The following is a 25,520-nucleotide window of genomic DNA, read 5'->3' on the forward strand; positions in this document are numbered from 1 at the left end:
ATGATCCAAAAATCTTACGCCCTCCCTCCTACACCAACATATTAAACTGTATAATCTTCCTAGTTCTGTCCTCACAAGCATGTGGCATGGATAGCAATCCTGAGATCACAACCCTAGAGTCCTGCCCTTTAACTTAGCACCTGACTTCCTAAACTCACTATGCAGAACCTCATCACCTGTCCTGCCCATGTAATTGATAACTATGTGGAGCACAACTTCTCACTGTTCACCCTCCCACTTAATTATACTGAGGATTTGATCAAAGATGTCTCGGATCCTGGCACCTGGGAGGGAACATACATTCTGGGAATCTCAGTCTCGCCCACAGAACCTCCTCCTATTCGTTTCCCTAACTAACAAATCCCTTTCACCATAGCGTGCCTCTTCTCTCCCCTACCATTCTGATTCAGTGCCAGAGACTGGACCACTGTGGCTCTCCTCTGTTAGGTCAACCACCCCCTCCCAGCAAATCCAAAGTGATAAACCTGTTGTTGAGGGGGATGGCCACAGGGGTGCTCTGCCTTCCCCTTTCCTGACTTCTTCCAGTTTCCTGTGTCCCACACCTTGGGTATAACTACCCCTCTATCGCCCTGTCTATCGCCCCTTCAGCTTCCTGAATGATTGGAGTTCATCCAGCTCCAGCTCCTTAATGCTGATTGTTAGATGCACTTCTCGCAGATGTAGTCATCGAGGACACCGGAGGCTCTCCCTGCCTTCCTGCAAGAGGAGCATTCTACTATCCTGCCTGGCATCTCTACTGTCCTAGCTGAGCAGATATAAAGAAGGGAAGGAAAAAAACAACTTAACCTAGAGCTTTACTTTTTTTTCTCTGACTAAAGCTTCTCTTTGCTGAAGCCTCAAAGAGTTTAGGCCTCAAGATTACCACTCTGACTCTGTCCACTCAGACAGCTGCTGCAATGATGTCATATATTTATACAGCATGGAAACTGGCCGTCATCCATACCCACCAAATCTCCTACCCGAGTTCATCCCATTTGCCTGTTTCTATTTGTGCCACTTCAGGTATGTAGAAATTCATTCAATTTTAGTCAGGGTATTAAGTTATATTATGTATCATTTTCTTGAATGCCAGACAACAAAAAGTAGAGTAAATTTGACCTGAGAAAAGCTGCTTAAATCATTAAAAGTGTACTGAGAATACCCACTGAGGGAGAACTTGACAGTACATGGAGTTCCTGAATGAACCTGTCCAAACTAGTCCATACTCCAAATCTGCTTTAATGTAATGTCAGCTGTTTTTGGCAAGTTGACTATGTGACAAATGTCACCTTATTTCTTGGCACCGGTTAACTGAAAGCAGTTAACTTCTTGGAAACGTAACTTCCTCTCCTTCCATCTCATTATAATTTATTTGTAGGTTGAAATTTATGTTGTCGGATATTAAACTCCATTTTGTAAATTATTGCTGGAAGTCTCTGAAGTACAAAAAGAAAAATTAAAGTCCATAGATTTTATTTATCCATTGAATGAGGTTTTAAGACTTTTCCAGAACTTTTAAGAAACGTGGATACTGGTGGATACCTGGAGGATATATCAGGTTGCATGGAATTCAAGGGAAGCTAGTGAAGTGACAGGAAGCAGAGGATGATTGTTGACGGTTGATTTTCCAACTGCAGGATTGAAAATACCAGATATCTATACTGGGAATTCTGTCATTCATTATGTATTGGCACGCAAACGGTCTGGATACGAATGTACAGGGTGAAATTAGCAAGTTTGCTAATGACACCTAAACCAGGGGTCCTGCTAATTTGAAACAGGTTACAATGAATTACAAAGAGATTTTGATCAGTCAGGTAGATGGGTTGATTTCAACTTGATAAGTGTGAGGTGATGCACTTGGACAGTCAAACTTACAGAGTAAGTGGCAGGGCACAGGCTAGTGTTGTGCAACAGAGGGACCAGGGAGTACAGTTCTCTGAAAGGGGCAACGCAAGTAGGCAGGGTAGTGAAGGAAGCATTTAGCACATTGGCTGGCCTTCAGAAGTGGAGACATTATGTTTCAGCTATGTAAGCTGTTGATGGGAACATTTTGTGCAGTTTGGGCCACTCTGCTTTAGGAAATAAACTGTCAGGCTGGAGAGGATGCAGGAGAAATTGTTGCATCATCTAGAGGACTGGAGATATAGTGAGAGCTTGGCCATGGTGGAACTTTATTCCCTGTAGGGGTGACCTCGTAGAATAGTGGTTACCAACCTTTTCAAGCCCAAGATCCCCAACCTCGGCCTTAGTGAAAGGCAAGATGGCGGTCTCAGTCCGGAGAGAGCGACCGAGCGAGGAGTGCAACAGGGCAACCACCCGCCCCCCCTTGTAGGATCTATTGGCTGACAAAAGTTCGCTTCAGTCGATCGCAGCGCGGTAGCTGCTCTGCTACTTACGAAACCCTGAGCCCAAATTAGGTCGTCTGTGAATATTTTATCACCGGGTTCCCCACGAACATTTGGTGTGGTAAACAGGTTCAGAAGCGGTGCCCATCTGTCCGCGCTCCAGCCCAGTGGCAACGACACTTCCCGACGGCCGGTTACCCGAGGCCAGCCAGTGATCTCTAGCGCGAGAGTGTCACTGCGTTTAGGCGACTGATGCCCTCGCGTGCGTTCAAGTTCAACAGTGGGCATGACAGGGAATGAGGAAAGGGGCAGCTGACTCATATCGTTTCCCCGCGGCCCGGTGGTTGGGGACCACTGAAGTACACTGTGTAGTGTGGGGGAGCTACACGCATGCGCACTGGGTAGAAAAAACGGAACCAAAACCCCGCAACCCAGAAACAATCTCTCAACAGTATTTGTATATTTATTTTTCTTTTTGTTTCGGGATCTACTGGCAAAGTCTCAACGATCAACCAGTTGATTGCGATCGACGGGTTGGCGACCACTATCACAGAAGTTTATATAATCATGAGGGGTATGGATAAGTTTGGTGGTCAGAGTCTTTCCCCCTGGGTTGGGGAGTCCAAAACTAGAAGGCACAGATACAGGTTAAGAGGAGAAAATTTTAAAAGAGACCTGAAAAGTAATTTATTTATAGAAGGGCAGAGGACATGATGAAGGTAGGTGCAATTATAAAATTGGATAGGTACGTAGAGGAAAGGAGCTTGGAGGGTTATGGGCCTGGAACTAGCAGGGAGGAACATGTGGTCAACGTGGATCATTTAGGCCAAAGGGCCTGTTTTGCTGCTGTATTACTCTATGACTGTTTTTTCTGTACTTACTGCTGGGATATGCAACATCAACTGATCACCCAAAGATCTGTTAACTGCAGCTATGATTTTATTTACAGTCTAGTCATGAACAACAAAAACTCACAAACCCGCCATGAGTTTAAATGTGAAGAAGTGATCGTGATCAGGTAAGCTTTCTGACCCTGCAACACTCTGCTTGTGAACAAAGTGTCTAACCCTCTGAGATTGCTCTGGGGTCACTAAAATATTACATTAACATCCTGCCGACTATGACAGGAACCCGGGGAGTGAAGTTGTAGAAGCATTTTGTTTGTGTTGGAGGCAGCTCCAGTCCCGTCCATACTGAATCGTGTTGAGGCTCCAGACCCAGTGTTTCTTCTCTATGTAGTTCATCAGCATCCCATCTTGTTGAACTGTGCCTCAAGAGTGAAAATACATTTATACAACCTTAAAAATCCCAGTTCACATGTACGCACGTTGATACGGGCCACACAACTTCTGATGTCACGTGACCTTCAACACATCCCACTGTTGGCTGTAAAGCTTGGGTTGACAAGGTGTGGTGCCCACCTGGTTGGCATCTAACTTGGCTGCTTGGCTGTCCAAGCATGCCCCAGTTATAAGGTGCTGGATAGCTCCTCCCTTCAGCATCCATTTCTGAAATTAACAATAATGAGGCAATGATTATATACAGTTACTGACAGATTTTAACCTCATTTGGTGCATCCCAATGTGATTCACAGACATTATACAGAAAACATTGTTGGATTTCATGGATAGCAATGTGCTAATAACATTGTGCTGTTGGTAAAATCTATTGTTTGGGACACCCCTCTACGTACTCATGGAATCAGTAATGTCCTTTTCTCATCCCATCTGACAGATGATGCCTTCTGTGATGGGTTCGGCAAGTCTCCAATGCCAAGTCATGAAGTTTGTTGGGTGTTGCAGTGTCACAAGTACTGCCTTTCAGATGACATTAACCAGAGGAGTTGTTAGCATTGAAAGGATTCCAAAGCATCCAGTTGAAAAGGAGCAGCAACATTATCTGGTGTCTCAGCATATGCTTATCTCTAACTTTTTCCCCACAAGAAATAATATCAAATTATCTGGTCACATCTACGTTGCTATCTGTCGAAGGCTGCTGACTGCAAGTTGATTGTGACATTCTTTGCAAAAGGAGTTAATTGGTTTTTTAAAATCTGTGGTGTCTGAGGGTTATGATAGGGGCCTCAGAAAATATCAGCTTTTCTTTCTTTCTTCTGAACAACTCTCCCTTGGTATGGCAATGGAACTGCAGCCTGAGATTCGTTCTCCAGTTTCTAGAATTAATTGAGATCTCATGAACAAGAACACTCCTTCACAACTGATCCTTCTATTACATGGTTGCCTGCTTCCTAATGGAGTCTCAGCTCCAGAAAAGTGTCTTTACTTTCGATTTGAAGGTCAGATAAGTAAACCATAGAAAGCAGATGGTTGTTTAATTCCACTTTATATCTCATCCTGACAACTGAGACAGTTTGTTATGTTGGCAATGGTTTGATTGGAACGTCTCCATTAATCTGAAAGACCGTTAAAAATAATTGCCTATTTTGTCATCATGAATAATTAATGTATAATTAAGGTAGTGCGTGAATGTGTAGAATGCTCAGTCCTACAGGAGAGCAGAGAGAGGCAAAAAAAGTGTGACCAGAAAGGAACGTAGGGAAGTGTTAAAAAAAGGATTCGGCTTAACACAGAACATTATATACTCCAAAGTGTACAATTGTCTATCAATCACATAAAACAGCCACAGTTAATAAACAGGCTGAGAAAAACTCCAGGATTAAAAAGCTCACAGAAGTGCAGAATATAAGGGATATACTCTTACAGCTAAAGAAGAAAGCACCAAATTGAAACTTGAAGAGAAAGTTGAGAGAGACATTGAGAGTAATACAAATGTTAAGACCTACTAGAAAGCAATTGATAAGAGTAAGTCATGCTCTTTAAAAAGAGCAGTAGAAAGCTGGCCAACTTGGTGACTGTTTTGTTTCAATCTTCACTGCAGGGAGAGGGATAATGGTCCTGATATTTTGGCAAAGCTAAAAATGAATCAGGGTCTGGAACTCAGCAAAATTAACACAAGCAGGAAGAGAGTATTAAAGGAAAAAGGCAAATCCCCAGGGCCTCCTGGTTGCTATAGTGAAGTTATATGGGGAGAAAGTGACAAAGTTGCAGATGTTTTAGCCATTAACATTTCAAAGCTGTCTTAGTTCACCAGTTGGACATTTGGATTGCACATTTATATGTGTAAATTGGCTTTTTTATAAGGAGGATGAGAGAGGGGGCCAGGAAATTGCAGCTGTTTGTTATGGAGAAGTCTCTGTGATCTGTAATTAAGGGCAAAATGATTCTGAGTTGATTAAACCAGTCAAGAAATACATTGGTTTTAAATTTACCATCTCTGATTTCTAATCTGCCCATAGGCTCGCTCCTCCCTAACCTTTCAATCTCTTCCATCCTGCAATGACACAGAAGTGCAGTTAGTACAACTGCTGCTGAACAGTTTCAACAAGATGGGTTCAAGTTCTGTGGTCATTCAACCATACATAAATATCCATGAATACAGCCAGTGTTCCTCTGGGGCCAAGGTGCGAGACACAGTACCAACAGTCATACACACGCAAGGCACATATAGCACATGTAAAATAGCAAGCATGTATATAGTAAGATACAGACACATAAAAAGCATATATAGTCTAAGTCCCTGAATCCATGAATGCTGCAGCCGTCTACAGCTGAAGACAGTATGGCTTGTTTTCTGCTGAGTGAACACTGGAGAGCAGCACTGACTCCAGCGTGGACACCAGCCACATCGCCCTGGCACAGCATCTCAACCTCAGGTGTGGAATGAGATTCACTTAGCCCGGTTTTCTCCCACATCCCAAGACATACTAATCAGCAGGTTAACAGCATGGTAGAAGGTTGGAAAAGCAAAGGGTTCTTGATGGGCATGTGAGAAGATATAGGGTAAAAGGAAATGGATTGATGGGGTTGTTTGAGACTCAGCCATGCATTTGATGGGATGGGCCAAAAGGCCACCTTCTCTGTCATAACAAATATGAGAAACACTCCATGGCTGGGCAATGTTAATTCTAATCCCTCCAACATCTGAGTTAAATTAGACACACAAGAGACTGCAGAAGCTGGGATCTGGAACTGCTGAAACTCAAAGGAATGCAGGGTCTTGACCATCCCTCTGCCTCCACAGATGCTTCTCAATCTACTGAGTTCCTCCAGTACTTTTATTTGTTCTAAATTGAATTAGTCCACATTGTCAGCTGTACCATTCAACTTCCAAAACCTGGAGCTGGCAATTCCTATCTTTAAAGCCTCTGCCTGTCTTTCCTCCTTGTTGTTGCTGACTGCCGTCGAGTCATCATCGACTCATGGCGACCCTATGGATAGTGTAGCTTTCCATGGGGTTTTTGTGGCAAGAAATGGAAGTAGACTGTCAGGCCTTTCTTCTGTGCGGATACTGCTGCTGCCCAGTTTGGGACCCAGCCAGATTTGAACTCAGGATCATCCACCTCGATGTCACTACACCAGTGGCCTCCTTAAGTTCACCTTTTAAAGCAACCTTCTGGGTAAAGCTTCTAGTCAGCTGTGTCATACACAGTGCTCTGTATGTCATACACACCCATGTTGATGCAAGACTTCATGAGATGATATTGATAAAAGAAAAAAATGGGGTGGCGGGGAACGATGAAGGGTGTTGGCCCGAAACGTTTACTGTTTGTTCATTTCCATAGATGCTGCCTGGCCTGCTGGGTTCCTCCAGCATTTTCTGTTTATTGCTTTGGATTTCCAGCATCTGCAGCTTTTCTCTTGTTTGTGAATCAACGGAGTGGGAGTTGCTCTGCCCAACATACTTTTAATTACATTGATGCTGGTAAAACTAAATTCCGGTTAAAAGCACGGTTAGGTGAAAACAGCAGGGAATATGAAGGATGATGATGTACCTTCATACTGAGAAGTTACCAGGACATTCCCTAGAGATATAAAAAGAGGTTGTGTAGATTAAGACCAATACGCCATCAGACCATTCAGCCCATCGAGTCTGATCCGCCATTCCATCAAGGCTGATCCCCTCAACTCAACTTTATTCCCTGGAATGTAGGAAATTGAGGGGTGACCTGATAGAGGTATAAACATTCATGAGGGGTGTAGACAGGGTGAAAGTACATAGTCTCTTTCCCAGAAAGGGGTTGCTTAAAAATAAGAAGGCATAGGTTTAAGATCAGAGCAAATGATGTTAAAAGGACATTGGGGCAACTTCTTCATGCAAAGGGTGGTGTGTATTTGGAATAATGGTTGAGGGGGGCACATTAGTAACATTTAAAGCCCGTTTAGCTAAAAACCTGGGCAGGAAAGGTTTAGAGGGCAGTGGCCGGATGGTATTAGCTCACTTGGCACAGATGAGTTGAACCAATGGTCATGTTTCTATGCTGTTTGTCTCCATGACTCCACGGCTAAGTGGTTTCACGTTAGAATAGCCTTAGCTAGGTGCTACTTTTATTAATGGCCAAATAACACAAAAGAAGGCTTTGTACCCAAGTTAGCTTATTGTCCTAAGATTTACTGTAGAATAGGTGAGGCAGATGGATGCACAGAATTATAAAAGTCACAATGGAGGATTAACAGGGTGATTATACTGCGTGTAATTTACATCAATGGGAGGGAAGAAATACATATTGAACCAAAAACAGCTGGATCCAAAGCAAAGAAAGAGCTGCTGGAGAAACTCAGGCAACATCATGGCATCACTAAATTTTGGATCAAGTGTGTTGAGGGGAGATGGCCACTATACAGTGGGGGGGGGGGTGCAGGTGGGGAAGGGAAGGGTAAAGTAAGCGACAGAGGCTGGGAGGTGATTGGTGGATGCAACAAAGGGCTGCAGATGATGGAATCTGATAAGAAACCAGGTAAGTGAGGTATGGTAGACAGATGGGAACAGTGGGCAGACAGGGGTTTTAGTGGCTAGAGTGTGGGGGGAGGTGGGCGAGACAAATCAGCAGTAAAGAGGGGTCTGGGGGCTGAGAAAGGAACAGTGGGGCATGCAGGTTAGCTGAAATGCCCATGCCATTGAGCGGGTAGATCCAGAAAAGTCATCGACCTAATTCTGCTTTCCTTTCTACAGATACTGCCTGACCCACTGAGTGTTTCCATATTCTCTGTTTTTATTCCAGATTTCCAGCACCTAGAACAAGGGTTCTCCACCGTTTTTATGCCATGAACCCCCACCATTAACTGAGGGGTCTATAGACACCACGTTGGGATCCCCTGACCTAGAGGGTTTTGCTTTTCAGCACACCAGATTATCTAGTTTGAGAATCAAAATGCAGATGCTGGAAATCTGAAATAAATACAGTAAATATTCTGTGGAGAGGCACAGAGTTGACATTTGTTAGATAAAGGGACTTCAACCTGAAATGCTTCTCTTGTTTTGACTTCTGCAGATTCTGCCTGACCTGCTGGGTGTTTGTCAGTAATCGAGTTGTTTTGCTGTGTGTGACCTGCACACTGTCCCCACTCTCAGCACTGGATTGGCTGGGGGTGAGGGCTGCAGACGGCAGGCAGATATTGCAGTCTGCCTTGCAGTAATGGTGAAAGGGCCCTCCCCTCTGCCTGTGCTCTTTCTCTCTTACCTGTCTGCCATCCCCTTGGTTGCACTGGTCCAGCACAACCTGTGAATCTATGGAGAAGTTTGTAATCGCCACACACTTGTCGAACTGCTTAATCATAGATCCAGACAAGACCCATTCCTGCCGAGAGTGAAACAGTCAAAAGCCCAGTCAGAGCTCCAGCATAACCAAAATTATATCAGCAGCTTCGTATATCTACAAAACCATCCCTTTCTCCAGGTTCCTTCATATCTTGTCTTATCAGAACAAAGCAGTTGGCTATTTGGCCCACTGGCTTCAAGCAGTCTCCTAAAGGAGAATTCCCATCATCCCCTTCTGTGTAACCCCACCACTTATTCTTTCTCACACAAAGCTTTACAACTCTTCATTGGTTCTTTTGACACTAAGGACAATTATCCTATCAACCCACACATCTGGGATGCAGGAGGAAATTGGATCAGCCCGAGGAAACTCATATAGCCACAGGGATTATGTGCAAACCTCACACAGACAGTACACGAGATCAGGATCAAATCTGTGTTGCCGGCACTGTATTGTGTAACACCAACACTAACTGCTGTAGCGCCCTGCCAGCCCCTCCTCTCTTCCGGAGGCAATGAAAACTCTCATCAGAGATAATTTATCTTCCCTCCCTTCCCTGTTCATGATCTTTACTGCTGCCACACTAGGACCACGGGCGGGCTCACCACTGAGTGCTGCATCACCCACTGGGCTACATCCTCCACCTCGTCTCCAATGAAAGTTCAGACCTGGGACAGCACTGTGTAGTAATTGGGCTTTCTGAGGAAGACTTCTCCCTCCTCTGAGGCTTCACATCTCACATCAAGCATCTCCAGGATAGATTATCCAGACTCTCTCTGCTATGCTTGGGATGCAGTGTGAAAGTTGAGCAGTTTCCTTTCCTGCTGTGCTGAATCAGGAGGGAGGGACAGTGCAAACTGGGGTATACAAAGATGCTTCAGAAATGGAAGACTTTCCACAAGAGCTTTGTACCATTCCTTATAATGCTGATTTATTCAAGTTCTCAGACACAAAGAACAGCCCCATCAGTAAGATACCAAAACTTTGGCACTGCTGAAGTGAGTGGTTGTACTGTTATAAGAAAGATTCCATTAAGCTTGAAAGAGATTTATGAGGATGTTGAGGTCCTCATTTATAGGGAGAGTTGGACAGGCTAAGACTATATTCCTGTAAAGTAGGAGAGTGGAGGTGTGACATATGGAGGTGTATAAAATCATTAAGGACATAGATAGAGTGAAATGGCACAGTCTTTTTTCCCCCCAGGGAAAGCACAACAAAAACTAGAGGGCATCAGTTTAAGGTGAAAGGGGAAAGACTCAAAAGGGATCCATGGGGCTACTTTTGCACACAGTGTATGACCTGCCTGAGAAAGTAGTTGTGGGAGGTACGACAACAACATTTAAAAGCCATATAGGTAGGAAAGGTTTAGAAGGATCTGAACCAACGTGGGCAAATGGGATTAAGTTTAAGTGGGCACCTTAGATGGCATGAGTGGAAGGCCTATTTCCATTCTGCATTACTCTCTGACTTATTCAACCCCAAAGCTCTGCCATCCCTATCCTAAATCACACCAGACCATGTGCTCCCTGTCCACTAAAAATTCTTGCTCTTGGGTTGGGAATCCCTCCCTGAGTTTGTCCCTTGGGATGTTTTTTGAGATGGCACATTACAGAATGATTCAACAAGGGAAGAGGCTGTTTGGCCCATTGAGTCTGTCCTGTCTCTACAACGAGTGATCCAGCTTGTCCTATCTCTCTAGCCTTTTCTCCAAGTACAACACAGTAAGCTGCTTGGAAACTCACCTGGCTGGAGGAAATTAAGTTTTGAGTGTCTGAGCACTGGCCAAGTTTGATGATGGGGTTGGCGGTTCTATACAGACTCTGAGGCTCTAAACATCCTCCTTTCTGTCGTATCACGACTGTTTCAAGCACCTCCTTCTCTGGAATTCTGAAGTAAAAATTAAAGAATGAACCTTAGCCTTCAAGTTGACAATCTATAAAAAAAAGAATAGCTGTAAAAATAGTATTATACAACAGGGAAGTAAGCCTGGGACATCTACAGCAAACAAGGAGGATTCCGGGAAAGCTGAGGACCAATATTCCAATTATTCCTCATGCAGACTAAGGGAACAGAATGTTTTAGAAACATAGAAAACATACAGCGCAATACAGGCCCTTCGGCCCACATGCCTAACATGTCCCTACCCTACCTAGGCTTACCCATAGCCCTCTAATTTTCTAACCTCCATGTATCTATCCAAAAGTCTCTTAAAAGACCCTGTCATATCTGCCTCCACCACTGTTGCCAGCAGCCCATTCCGCGCACTCACTACTCTCTGACGTCTCCTCTGTACCTACTCCCCAGCACCTTAAACCTGTGTCCTCTTGTGGCAACCGTTTCAGCTCTGGGAAAAAGCCTCTGACTATCCACACGATCAATGCCTCTCATCATTTATACACCTCTCATCCTCCGTCACACCAAAGAGAAAAGGCCGAGTTCACTCAACCAATTCTCATAAGGCATGCTCCCCAATCCAGGCAACATCCTTGTAAATCTCCTCTGCACCCTTTCTAAGGCTTTCACATTCTTCCTGTAGTGAGGTGACCAGAATACCAAGTGGGATCTGACCAGGGTCCTATATAGCTGCAACATTACCTCTCAGCTCCTAAATTCAATTCCATGATTGATGAAGGCCAATACACCATACGCCTTCTTAACCACAGAGTCAACCTGTGCAGCTGCTTTGAGTGTCCTATGGACTTGGACTCCCAAGATCCCTCTGATCCTCCACAATGCCAAGAGTTTTACCATTAATATGATATTCTGCCATCATATTTGACCTACCAAAATGAACCACCTCACACCTATTTGGGTTGAACTCCATCTGCAACTTCTCATCCCAGTTTTGCGCCCTATCAATATCCCGCTGTAACCTCTGACAGCCCTCCACACTATCCACAACACCCCTAATCTTTGTGTCATCAGCAAACTTACTAACCCATCCCTCCACTTCCTCATCCAGGTCATTTATTAAAATCACGGAAAGTAAGGGTCTCAGAATAGATCCCTGAGGCACACCACTGGTCACCGGCCTCCGTGCAGAATATGACCCGTCTACAATCACTCTTTGCCTTCTGTAGGCAAGACAGTTCTGGATCCACAAAGCAATGTCCCCTTGGATCCCATGCCTCCTTACTTACTCAATAAGCCTTGCATGGGGTACCTTGTCGAATGCCTTGCTGAATTCCATATACACTACATCTACTGCTCTTCCTTCATCAATGTGTTTAGTCACATCCTCAAAAAATTCAATCAGGCTCGTAAGGCATGACCTGCCTTTGACAAAGCCATGCTGACTATTCCTAATCATATTATGCCTCTCCAAATGATCATAAATCCTGCCTCTCAGGATCTTCTCCATCAACTTACCAACCACTGAGGTAAGACCCACCGGTCTATAATTTCCTGGGCTATCTCTACTTCCTTTCTTGAATAAAGGAACAACAACCGCAACCCTCCAATTCTCCAGAACCTCTCCATTGAATCATTGATGATTCAAAGATCATCGCCAGAGGCTCAGCAATCTCCTCCCTCGCCTCCCACAGTAGCCTGAGGTACATCTCATTCGGTCCCAGCGACTTATCCAACTTGATGCTTTCCAAAAGCTCCAGCACATCCTCTTTCGGGAAGATACTGACTCTAAAAGGTGCAATGACTTAGAAAGAAGCTTCAAGCCCTGTAGTTGGTACAGGTGTGGGAGAGGGGAGAACAACAGCTACTAAGCAATGAGGGGTGTCCTACTGAGCTCAAGGTAACCCGCTTGGAGATCTGAACTTCGTCTTGGGGTCCATTCTACAGGAAGTTTAATGTGTAGCTTTGTAAAAAAATTCACCAGAATTATTCCAGGGCTAAATTATTAAGATGAATTGCCAAACCAAAACCTCCATTCACTAAGGTAAAATGAATGTGGAGACACAAGAGACTGCAGGCACCGGAACCCAGAGCAACACACGAGATAATACAGTAGGGGTTCCCAGTCTATTTTAAGCCATGGACCCCTGGAATTAACCAAGGGGCCTGTGGATCCCAGGTTGGGAATCCCACTGAGAAACTCAACAGCTCAGAGAGCACCTGTGGAGGAAATGTTTCAAACTGACAGCCTTCATCAGGACTGAAAGACAGTGGGGAGAAGGCCGGTAAAAAAAGGTGGAGCAGGTGATAGATAAGAAAGTGAGACAAGCAGATGAGGGAGGGGAGAGTGGAAACTGTGACAAAGTCTGGGAGGTGAAAGATGGAGGTGACAAAGGACTGAAAATGTGGAGAGGAAAGTGGAGTGTAGAACCAAGAGAGGGTGGTGGAGAGGGTAGTAGGGTGTGAGAATGTGTAGATGATTGGCAAATGGAGACAAAGCAGGAGGAAAAGGAAAGGATGAAGGGGTGAAAGAGGAATGATAAGGTCAGGACAAAAAAGAAAAATCAGAGGAGTAGAGTAGGATACTGGGAATTGTTGAATTCAGTATTCATGCCATCGGTTGTAGACTACCCAGATAGAACACGATGTACTGTTCCTCTGGTTTGTACCTCACCTCATCTTGGCAATGAAGGAGGCAGAGCACAGAATTGTCAGAGTGTAAAATGGCGAGCAACTGAGAAGTGCATGTGGTTCTTAAGGTGATTCAAGACAGGAAAGAAGCATTGAAAAGATTATCAGGAAGATTCATTTTCTTGTATAAACTAGTGCATATATGTCAAACTCAAGGCCCGCGGGCCAAATCCGGCCCACGGTGGAATTATTTTTGGCCCGCGAGATAATATCTAATTACTATTAAAGCTGGCCCCAGTAATCGAAGCGCCTATGGCGTATGATATGGTTAATGCTGAGTTTATTCAGGTACCAGGTTTTCAGGGTTTTTAGTGTTTATTCGGCAGTCTTGCTCGGCAGTCTTCTTCATAAGAAACGGAATTTGTAAAGTGAAACACTTTGTAGTGTTATGCCGTTGGCCCCCTCCTTTGTGAAAATCGCAAGAACTCTAGTTAAGGGGGGTCAACTGACCCAAGAGAGAGACGTGCGAAAGACCACGTTCTTCCAAGACGCAGAATAAAAGTGACTTTGACTATTGTCTCATGGAGACCACCTGAAAAGCCCTCGGGCAAAGTGGGCTGGTTGAGAGAGAGATCGCATTACCTGCAACTTGATTGACACCTGCGATCTCGTGAAGAAGTATAAAGGCGGGTCTGAGGGGAGGACCCTCAGATGCACCAAGGAAACACACGAAGGAGAAACGCTAGAAATCCTGCGACAGCGTTTTAATAGCTACAGCCGGTGGTGGGGTTCGTGTGCGTCCTTCCCTTGCCTGGGATTGGCGACTTCACCACGGAAGACGGCCTAGCTACAGGGGAAGCCACAGATGAGAGTCCATTCCCCCAACGAGACTTCCGACTACCTCCTACAGGTTGGAAAACCTGTCGGGTAAATGCTTCATGTTCTCTGTCTTTCTAACTAAACGTGCACCAACGCGACACTTCCGCCGACAACTAAGTGAAACTGCCGTGATCTGAAAGACTTTTAGCTATCCAGTGAACGATATAAAATCTACATTACCCCTAGACGACGATCGAGCTTGTGTTTTGAATGATTATTATTACACCGGTGTTTTAGATTGAGTTTTGATGATCTGAATGTTTTGTATTAACCATACATTTGTGCCCTTGTTGAATAAAACGTTTGAAAATAGTAGCATCCGACTCAGCTGATCCCGCTATCTTTGCTGGTAAGTTACCTGGTTACGGGGTTTTCGTAACAAGTGGGGTTCTCGTCCGGGATTTGAAACCAAACGGGAGGGTCAGTGAATCGGGCTGTAAGTCCAAACTTAAATCTGGTTACGCAGGTAGTCAGACGAGAAACCAGCAAAGATGGATGTGCAGGAATTTATGAGAAACCCGACGGTAGGGGCGCTATGGAAAGCTACAAAATCAGACTTAGTAAGTTTGGCGCAGGCCTTAGACCTCACAGCGGTGAAGCCAGCAATGAAAAAGCAGGAAGTGCGAAGGGTCATACAACAGCATTACGTTGGGAAGAAGGTGTTTACAGCTGAGGATTTGGAAAATATTCCCGAAAGGAGATTAGTGAGTGGGACAAATCAGGCAGAGTTGGAGAAAGCAAGGCTGGAATATGAGTTTAAAATAAAGCAGCTAGAAATAGAAGCAGCTCAGAAGGCTGCAGAGAAAGAAGCCGAGAGAGCCGAGAAAGAAGCCGAGAGAGAAGCCGAGAGAGCCGAGAGGGCAAGAGAAGCCGAGAGGGAAAGAGAGCAGGTGTTCAAACTAAAGCAGCTAGAAGCAGAAGAGAGAGAGAAACAAAGGAACTATGAATTGGAGCTGGACAGGCGAAAACAAGAGCGAAGAACTCAAGGGGGAGAGAGAGAGGAGGGGTTTGATATTAGTCGGGCGTTGAGGTTGGTCCCCCCGTTCGAGGAGACGGATGTTGATAGTTATTTCTTGCTCTTTGAAAAGGTGGCAGAGAATCAGCAGTGGCCCAGAGAGCAATGGGTGGCGTTGTTACAAAGTGTGTTACGAGGAAAAGCACAGCGGGTATATGCCGCGCTGCCCACAGAAAGGGACGGGAATTATGATCAAGTAAAGGAGGCCATTCTCCGAGGTTACGAATTAGTACCTGAGGCGTATAGACAAAGGTTCCGAAATTTAAAAAGAGGGTGGAATCAAACGTATACCGAGCTAGCCCATGAGAAGGGTGTGCTCTTGGACCGTTGGTGCACAGCTGAAAAGGTGGCCGAGAACTATGGGCGTCTCAGGGAGCTAGTTTTGATTGAGGAATTTAAAAGTTGTGTTCCGGAAGAGATCTGGATGTATTTAAATGAGAGGACGAATCAGTCCATCTCAGAGATGGCTAGGCTCGCAGATGAATATGCCCTAACCCACAAGACAAAGTTTTCCTCGCCAAAAAGTTACCCGAGAGACCGTCGGAATGGTAGGGACAGTCCGCCGGCTAAGGGAGAAACTCCACCGGGAGCTAGCACAAAAAGTGAGGATAACAGACAGGAAACCTGGAGATCTCCTGGTTTAAACTGTTTTAATTGTGGAAAGGTGGGACATATTGCATCAAAGTGCTTTGCTCTGAGAAAGGAGCCAGAGAGGGAGAGAGCAGCGATCCCTATCGGGCATGCAGTGGTAATCAGGAAATCGACAAGAGGGCCCCAGGTAGATGGAGTACCGGAGGGGCGGGAGACATTTAGTTCCGAAGGAACCGTGTCTTTGAGGGAAGGGGACCCCCCCATCCCCGTACGAATTTGGAGAGACACGGGGGCGGAACTATCGTTAATTAGCCGTAATGTGTTAAATTTCGGCCCTCGGACGGGGGAGGTTGCCCTGAGAGGAATTGGGAACCAGACCGCGGTCGTGCCTTTGCATAGGGTCTTTCTCGATTGCGAGTTGGTGTCGGGACCTGTGGAGCTAGGAGTCCTGCCGGAGTTACCGGGGGAGGGCGTGGACCTCCTGTTGGGTAATGACCTCGCGGGTGGGAAGATGGGAACCGCCCTGATAGTTGAGGCCCCGCCCATGGAGTCCCCGAGCTATCGCGCATGCGCGGTCACTCGCAGCCTGTCGAGAGCGGCGACTGGGACCGCGCGCAGTTTGAAATTGGCCCAGACGTTTTTACCGACCCTACACCACGAGGGTTCAGAGGGTGGTAAAACGGAAGGTAGTAAAGTAAAATGGGGTAAGGGTAAGGAGATAGCCCTCCCCTTAGTGAAGAGAAAGGTCCTAGAGGTAGGAAATAAAGATGAGAAACGGATAAAGCTGTTAAAACGTCCAGAGTTGGACGTGGTTGATCTGTCTGGTTTGGCAGAATTGTTTGGAGAAGTTGAGAGTCCTAAAGATGTTCTCGATGGTCCCGAGAGTGAAATGAGGGCAGTCTTAGAGGAGAAGGGTATCCTTGCTGTGGAGAAGTCAGCTGACATGGCCGAGGAGGTTGTTTCAGCTCGCAGGGTTGCGCCTTCCCCAACAGGGGGCTGCCTGGAGAGTTACTGGAAGGAGGGGGGGACGTTAGAATTTGGAAAAAGGTACGGGTGTTGAAAACCTGGACGAGGCCAATGTCCCGTTTGAGCGTGTCCAAGATGGGGATACACATGGTGCTGAACCTAGTCACGGAACTCAAGGGAAAGGGGGATGTGTAGTTCCCAAATTGAATGAAGAAAATTTAAAGGCTGGACTGATATCAAAAGCAGCAACCAGGCTACAGAAACAATGGCTTGGTACCACAAAGCCTGTGAATCCATTACAGGTTGAGTTGGAAGGTAAAGGGGCCCCACACGCTATTGTTATTCCAGAGTGTGGTGTGAAAAGGCAGAATTTGAAATGCTGTCTGAACAAAGCGAGATCGCTTGCGGATCTTAAATTGGAAACTAATAGCATGACGGGTCCTGAAGAGAAAAACGACAAATTGCCTAAAATTAAGGAATTGGGTGGTCTAAGTTTGGAACACGCTGATAAAATAACTCCTATGAAAGGAGCGGGCGAAAGCCTATTTCGCCAGGGTGCCCAAGATCGCCACGAGGGAATTAACCGGAAAAAAGGCGAGGGTTAATGGGGGCGCGATTTTTAAAATAGCAGAAGCCGGTTTTAAGAGATTTTGACAAAGTATGTGAATAATAAAGACAACACCCATGGGAGCTTGACTGTTAAGTTTGAAAGTAGCATAAAAATTTGTCTTTTGCATGAACCTTTGTAGATGTATGTAAGCTAAGATCACACCTCCTTAGTTATGTTGCTGAAGAAAGCAAATAAATAAGGTGGTTATTGAGCTGAAGTTTGATGCTACCAGGCGTTAGTCGGGCACGTGAGGTTAAGGTATTAAAGAAAAGGGGCACTGTACTTGTTACCTGTTTAGATACTGACTTGAATGTATAACAGTAGTACTCTGTGAAGAGAAAAGCTTGTGTAGTATGTAGATTCAAAAAAAAAAAAAATTTCCTGTGTCAACCTGTTTTTAACCGCTGGTTAAAAACCCATTATGGGGGGAAGTGTTATGCCGTTGGCCCCCTCTTTTGTGAAAATCGCAAGAACTCTAGTTAAGGGGGGTCAACTGACCCAAGAGAGAGACGTGCGAAAGACCACGTTCTTCCAAGACGCAGAATAAAAGTGACTTTGACTATTGTCTCATGGAGACCACCTGAAAAGCCCTCGGGCAAAGTGGGCTGGTTGAGAGAGAGATCGCATTACCTGCAACTTGATTGACACCTGCGATCCCGTGAAGAAGTATAAAGGTGGGTCTGAGGGGAGGACCCTCAGATGCACCAAGGAAACACACGAAGGAGAAACGCTAGAAATCCTGCGACAGCGTTTTAATAGCTACAGCCGGTGGTGGGGTTCGTGTGCGTCCTTCCCTTGCCTGGGATTGGCGACTTCACCACGGAAGACGGCCTAGCTACAGGGGAAGCCACAGATGAGAGTCCATTCCCCCAACGAGACTTCCGACTACCTCCTACAGGTTGGAAAACCTGTCGGGTAAATGCTTCATGTTCTCTGTCTTTCTAACTAAACGTGCACCAACGCGACACTTCCGCCGACAACTAAGTGAAACTGCCGTGATCTGAAAGACTTTTAGCTATCCAGTGAACGATATAAAATCTACATTACCCCTAGACGACGATCGAGCTTGTGTTTTGAATGATTATTATTACACCGGTGTTTTAGATTGAGTTTTGATGATCTGAATGTTTTGTATTAACCATACATTTGTGCCCTTGTTGAATAAAACGTTTGAAAATAGTAGCATCCGACTCAGCTGATCCATCTATCTTTGCTGGTAAGTTACCTGGTTACGGGGTTTTCGTAACAGTAGTTATAGCAGAGACTGAGACACATGAGAGCAGGCTGAAAAAACGGAGGCAACGAAAGCTGCATTCGCACGCGTCCGACTGATCCGGCCCGCATGAAGCTGCATTTTGCTCAATCCAGCCCGTGACCTAAAATGAGTTTGACACCCCTGAACTAGTGCAAGTGGAATACTTTGTACGCTGAAAGGGAGAGATATAGAGGGGCAAGTATGTAGGAAGTGCAAAGACTGCTGGTGGATATAAAGAGGAACTCTAATGGCAACCACAGTTAAGACTCAGATTTTCCGGGATAATTTTCAAAGCTGTGTGATTCTGCTCCATTGCTTTATCTGGTTGGGGGAATGAAGGTATTCAGCAGGTTTTGACCCTACCAGGTTTTGATAGGGGACATATAGGAGATAGCAGAAATACAGGATAGCTTAAAATAGCAGGGGCAATCCAAAAAAAAAAATAGCACATTGCAATAGGATGAGAGAGAATCTGACCCAAGTAGACTGGAGCCAAAAGTTGACTGGCAAAGCTGTAAAACGACCTTTGAGGACAGTAGAGGGACTTTGAGGACCACTGGACACATTCAGTCCCCTGAGTCCATGCTGACTCATCAGTCCTAGTCTCAGTAACCGCGCACACTCATCCAGTTCATTTATACCTTCCCCCTCTATTCCCCCTTTACAGCTGCAAGCCGTCCCTTGTCTTCAGAGGTGGGAGTTCTGGGTTCATTAGGTGAGGGTGTGGCTCTGGGGGGTTTGGGTTTTGGAGGGTCTTTGGGAGAAGATCCGGGTCATTAGCTCAGGTGTGGATGTGATTGAGTAAAATGACTGCACGGGGACAACCAAACCCAATACCCTGCTCCCACTGTAATCACAGCATTGGTTTTCTTTGGACAGAAGACAAAAGGTGTTCAATATGTTACTGTGCTACATCAATTCCTCTACCGCAGGGATCTTTTGCTTGTGAAATTTCTCTGATGCAGGCTCAGGAGAAGTGTTGGTGTCTCCGGTGTGGACACTGCTGGTAATGGGAAGGGGAGTAAGTGCCCGTGATGGGAGGAGAGGGAGGTGAAGGGAAATGGATGGTAATCCTACCGCAGTTCGGGATAGATGTTTTCAAGGTACCACTGGAAGGACTTGCACTGTAGCCTCCTACGCAGCTCCACTCGATCGGCAACACTGAAACAGAGACAGAGACCATACAGTTGCAGTCAACTTGAGAACAGCCAGGGAAAGTGAACGATATCCAGTCAGGGGCTGGACATTCTGAGTGCCAGTGATAGTCATGGAAACAGGTTCCTCGGCCCATCTGATTCCTGCTGACCAAAGCATCCGTCTAAACTACTCCCACTTGCCTGGGTTTGGCCCATAGCTGTGTAAGTTATCTTTAATTTATGTTAATTTATTTGTGTTACTTGTTCTCGTCCTTGTAACATACTGTGTTGCTACTGCAAAAAGCTATTTTGCATGGCATTTATACCCTATGTATGTATTCCCATGAAAATAAACATGAACTTGAACTACTTCTCTAAACTTTTCCTCTTCACGTACCTTTCAAATTTCATCATTGTACCTGCCTCAACCATTTCCTTTGGCAGCTTGTTCTATACATGCACCACTGTCTATGACCCTCGTCTCGTTCAATCTTTCCCCTCTCACCCTAAACCTATGCTTCTGGTTCTTTTTTTCTGTAATTAATTTTTTTTATTGAAGTTCGTCCTCAAACAAACATTCCCATAGATGTATTTCAGACATTGTACATATATATCATATACTCATATATGTCACAAATCTCCACAAAGTATTTATCTGGTTCTTAATTCCCTGATCCTGGGTAAAAGACTGTCTGCATTCACCCTCTCTACACCCCTCATAATTTTATACATAAGGTCCTCTTGAGCTTTCACACAGCTCCGGATACAGGCAAGGCAGGTGATAGGGTGTGGGCCGTGCTTACACTGTGGCCCATAAACTCTGCATCCTTGAATTTTGAAGCCCTCGGCCACTTGCCCTTGTCTGCAATCTCACCACCCAGTGACGAGGGTGTGCGGCGCTTCTGAAGTTAAAGGTCCTTTAAAGATCCCAGAAGATCAGGCACCAGGGAAGGATGTCTCATTGCTTGGGTTCCCTCTACAGGGCAGTCCTGTTGATGAACTATACAATGAAATGTCACCAGCTGCTGTATGGAAGTAGATTTTGAAAGAGACAGACAGTATAACAGGAATGGAGTTTGCAAACTCACTTTCCGTAAGGCTTGCCAACAGCTGCAGGGCGGGCTTTGTAATAGTACTGTTTGTAATCATCCATCCAGACCTCCACAGTGCGCTTGGTGTTCCTTCAGTGAAAACATTCAATAAAGAAACTTGAAGCAGCAAATAAGAGTTTGGGCTGACCAGTAACCACTCAAAGCAAGTGACATTTTGGCATCCCAGACTAATTAATTCTGTTAGATAATTGTGGTAGAGTATACCCCCTGTTTACATCAGTGGTGTTTGTTAGAGACCGTTCCTAGCTGCAAATATTATCAAAAGCCTGTCCTGGTCCAACCATATGGAATCTATGGCCAACAAAGTACACTATCACCCCTGCTTCCTCAGAAGGCTAAGGAAATTCAACATGTCCCCGATTACCTCTACCAATTTTTACAGATGCATCACAGACAGAATCTTATCTGGAAGCATCACGGCAGGGTACGGAAACTGCTCTGCCCAAGACCTGAAGAATTGCAGAGAGTTGTGAATGCAGGCACAAACGCCAGCCTCCCATCAGTGACCCTGTCTACACTTCCTGCTGCAACAGCAAAACAGCCAATATCACCAGGGCACCCTCCCTCCCCAGTCACCCCCTCTTCTCCCCCCTTCTATCGAGCAATCCTTTAAAGGACGTGGACGAGAACCAGTAGGTTTGGAGACAGCTTCTATCCCACTGTTATAAGACCTCTTGTACAGTAAGAATTCCCAACCTCACAATGTCCCTCATTATGGGTAGTCTATCTGCACTACACTTCCTCTGCAGCTGCAGGACTTAATCCTGCGTTATACCATCTCAACATACTTGCATATGGAATGACATATGTGTAGAGCATGCAAAACATTTTTCACTGCATCTTGGTACAATGAAACAATTCCTGAATAATCACGTTGACCTCTCACTCTCTGCTTCCCACTGTGTCGGCTTCTGGTTGTGAAGTTGGTGCATTCTGTACTCAAGGAGTAAATCACTGAGACTTGGACGCTGACCTCTCACAGTCCAGGCAGCCTGGTGTGCAGGGGACAGCACACAAGCAAGACTTGACCTTCCTCCAAAGCACCTGTGTCCCTGCACAGGGAGCTGTGTGACTCTTGCAGGACTATCTCCGACACCCACAACCCTGCTCCACCTTCATTGAAGTTTCCTCTGTTTAAATAATAATTTTACGCTTTCTGCAACTTAGAACGGCAATGTTTGCTACCTTTGTCTTACATTCACGGCTGTATTCCTGATTGGTGGATAAGATGAAGGAGGTGGTTCCTGGGAGCCTCATGATGCCTGAGAAGGTTGCAGCTCTTTCCCCAGAGAGGGGTGGAACTCCATCCTTGTCACACCCCAGAGAGAGCTGGGTCTGTTTCAGCCTCTCACTACAGGGACTGTGGTACACAATGCTCTCCATCACAAGGAGAGGGAAAGAGAGGCATTTCCCTCCCAACCTCCATCAGTCCTGTTTTCCATCCATTTTCCAGGACATCCCATGCTTCTCAGTGGTGTGGCCTGGATGTAATAGGGTGGGGAGACTTTAGGGTCTCCCTTTGCTTGTCTAGTTGGTGTTTTAAGGCCTGTGATACTGCCAGAAGAACTCAGATGGTCAGAGAGTGTTGGGAGAGGCAGAAAAATGGACAACATGTCAGGTCAAGACCCTGCACTTGGACTCCGAGTGCCAAGGGGAAATGGTAGAACCAGGTGAAGAACAGGATGATGGACAGGTGGAACTAGGTGGCCCTCCATTTAGGTCCCAAGAAGGATTTTCGATATGTACAATCCATTCACGGCATCTCCCAATGGTTTTCCCTCCACATCCCTACCTTCCATTCTCGCCTCATCATCCCATCACCTGGTGGCACCCATTACCCACGACACTCTGTTTCACCCTGTAAACCAGCTATCTCCCCTCTACCCTGATGCAGCATCTCAATCCTGAAATATTGTCCATCTCTCCACCTCCATGAATTCTGCTTAACCTACTGAGTTCCTCCAGCTGTTTGTTTTTCCGGATTCCCGCATCAGCAGTCTCCTGCGCCTGCATTGCTATTCTTATCCTTCCACAGAAAGTTTACCACATTCCTGGAGTGTGTACACACACACACACACACACACACACACACACACACACACACACACACACACACACACACACACACACACACACACACACTTATTTAAACACAGATCCAGATGCTTCTATCAGTGATTCCCTGTTTCTCCACAGTCTGGCTCCTTTTTTGCTTTATTATGTTAAAACCATGAATTGACTTACCTTTTCAAGGTATCATGGCATTGCCTGTGTCCCAGTCTTGCCTCAATTGCTAAAATACAGTTGGCCCTCCTTATCCACGAGGGATTGGTTCCGGGACCCCTCGCGGATACCAAAAAACACAGATGCTCAAGTCCCTTAATTAACCTGTTTCAGTGCAGTGGACTTTAGGACCCAGTGGAACCCTGGACCTTATTTAACCTGTTTCAGTGCAGTGGACTTTAGGACCCAGTGGAACCCTGGACCTTATTTAACCTGTTTCAGTGCAGTGGACTTTAGGACCCAGTGGAACCCTGGACCTTATTTAACCTGTTTCAGTGCAGTGGACTTTAGGACCCAGTGGAACCCTGGACCTTATTTAACCTGTCTCAGTGCAGTGGACTTTAGGACCTGGCGCAGCTCTGAGTCCGCAGTGTTTCTGTTCACGAAAATAATCACGATCACGATTGAGAATAAGGTGGAAATAATAAAGTGATCGGAAAGAGGTGAAACGCCATCGGTCATTGGAAAAGCATTAGGCTACGTTGGTCAACAATCAGAACAATTTTAAAGGATAAAGTGAGAAAGGCCCTGCCCCGATGAAAGCTACAATTATTACTAAGCAACACAGTGGTTTAATTATTGAAATACATACATTTCTTAAGTGTTTTATATGCCTAGAAAGGTAAAATATGTACTATTTTCCAAGACAAATGTTTGACTAACTGACGCTACATAATACTGGATGTACCTGTTCCGACTTACTTAGTAAGAGAACTTCTGATTTTTTTCTGATCCCGATCCATGATAACCCAAGCACATCCTCCCGTATACTTTAAATCATCTCTAGATTACTTATAATACCTAATACAATGCAAATGCTATGTAAATAGTTGTTATACTGCATTGTTTAGGGAATAATGGCAAGAAAAAAATGTCTGTAATGCTCGAACAACACTTCCAGGTTTTCTCGATTCGCAGTTGGTTGAATTCGTGCATGCAGAACTTGTGGATAAGGAGGGCCGACTGTACTTAAACAACATGAGCGAGAATGGGTGTTGTACTTAAAAGCAAAAAGCTACAGGTGCCAGAAATCTAAAATGAGATCACTGGGCGTATTCTGTAGTCAGGCAGCAGGTAGCAAGAGAAACAATTTATCATTGGACTTATAGTCATCAATGGATGTACAGCCCATCACTGAAACTGACTTTTCTCTGTCCTTGGAGTGCAGCTTTGAAACTTCTAGTTTCCCTTTAGATGGCTAAGATGTCATTACGAAAGCACCTTGTACCATTGGGGGTGGACAGGTGGGGGGTGTTTGGTAGGAACACCATCTCGGCCTGCCGATTTCTGCAAACACACCCTACAGGTTTGTTCATTTGCACGTAGTTGGGAGGTGGGATCACCAGTTCAACCTGAATGCCTGCTCCCTGCCTGACCCTCATGCCCCCACGTTGTAGGGGTTGCTCTAGTTTGGGGGCTGTACCCTCCATGAGGCTGACCTGATGTAGGTGAGTGCGTTGCCCTCGGGGAAGTCGTACGGATGTCGTTTACGGAAGACGTGCCCAACACGACTGCAGGGAACAATTTCCAGACTTCCTCCGCACATCCAGACACGGAAAGACAGCTCTGGAAGTGAGCACAGGAACAGCAGGAGCGATGAGCAGCATGATCACAGGTGTGCACAGTCCACCTTCCTCACAGGTCACCATGACCTCTCCACCTACACAGGGGAAACCATAAATCACCCTCAGCCTTTGCCAAACCCCAAATTCCTCACACACTGGATGAACCCAACGTGCTACTCACTGGGAAGGGCAGTTGTACAGGTTATTGGTAAGAACATATTTGGAGTGTTATGTACAAATCTGGTTGCCCTGCTTAAGGGAGGGCTTGAATTATAAGGAGAGGCTGGGAGGGCTGTGACTGTTTTCCCTGGAGTGGAGGAAGTTGAGGGGTGACCCTATAGAGGGTTATTAAAATCACGAGGGTCTAGGTAAGGCGAATATGGTCACCTACTTTTTCCCAGGGCAGAGGTCTAAAACTAGAGGACACAGGTTTGAGATGAGAGAGAAGACTTAAATGGAGTCCTGAGGGCTGTTCCTCACAAGGGGTGGTGGGATGTGCAATGAGAGTCAGACATGGTGAAATTACAATAGCTAGAAGACATGTGGACAGGTATATAGATAAGTAAGGTTTAGAGGGATATGGGCCAAATTCAGTCAAATGGGTCTATCTTAGGGAGGCTTGTTGGTCAGCATGAAGAGGATGGGCCAAAATGCCTATTTCC

The 25,520-nt window shown here is 45.6% G+C and overlaps 1 protein-coding gene and 1 long non-coding RNA gene across 6 annotated transcripts in view; one reads left to right on the plus strand and one right to left on the minus strand.

Annotated features, from left to right (window-relative positions):
* Nucleotides 1-885: 885 nt before the first annotated feature.
* On the plus strand, nucleotides 886-5,591 carry LOC140725246 (uncharacterized). Its single transcript, XR_012098306.1, has 3 exons — nucleotides 886-1,023; nucleotides 3,298-3,366; nucleotides 4,083-5,591. It is a non-coding gene; the product is annotated as an uncharacterized lncRNA (long non-coding RNA).
* galnt16 (UDP-N-acetyl-alpha-D-galactosamine:polypeptide N-acetylgalactosaminyltransferase 16) overlaps nucleotides 3,275-25,520 on the minus strand; it is a 373,301-nt gene continuing 351,055 nt past the window's right edge. For 3 of the 5 annotated variants that reach the window (XM_073040449.1, XM_073040447.1, XM_073040451.1), the window contains 6 exons: nucleotides 24,733-24,859; nucleotides 20,987-21,079; nucleotides 19,840-19,923; nucleotides 10,707-10,851; nucleotides 8,887-9,003; nucleotides 3,275-3,856 (listed from right to left, as the gene is read on the minus strand). In XM_073040449.1, the coding sequence (XP_072896550.1) occupies nucleotides 3,704-3,856; nucleotides 8,887-9,003; nucleotides 10,707-10,851; nucleotides 19,840-19,923; nucleotides 20,987-21,079; nucleotides 24,733-24,859 (719 nt within the window). In that variant the 3' untranslated portion in view covers nucleotides 3,275-3,703. The remainder of the gene's footprint in view (nucleotides 3,857-8,886; nucleotides 9,004-10,706; nucleotides 10,852-19,839; nucleotides 19,924-20,986; nucleotides 21,080-24,732; nucleotides 24,860-25,520) is intronic. The other 2 variants (XM_073040450.1, XM_073040448.1) reach the window with 2 other exon arrangements.

The sequence above is a fragment of the Hemitrygon akajei genome, chromosome 3 (genome assembly GCF_048418815.1).
Source record: "Hemitrygon akajei chromosome 3, sHemAka1.3, whole genome shotgun sequence".
NCBI lineage: Eukaryota > Metazoa > Chordata > Chondrichthyes > Myliobatiformes > Dasyatidae > Hemitrygon > Hemitrygon akajei.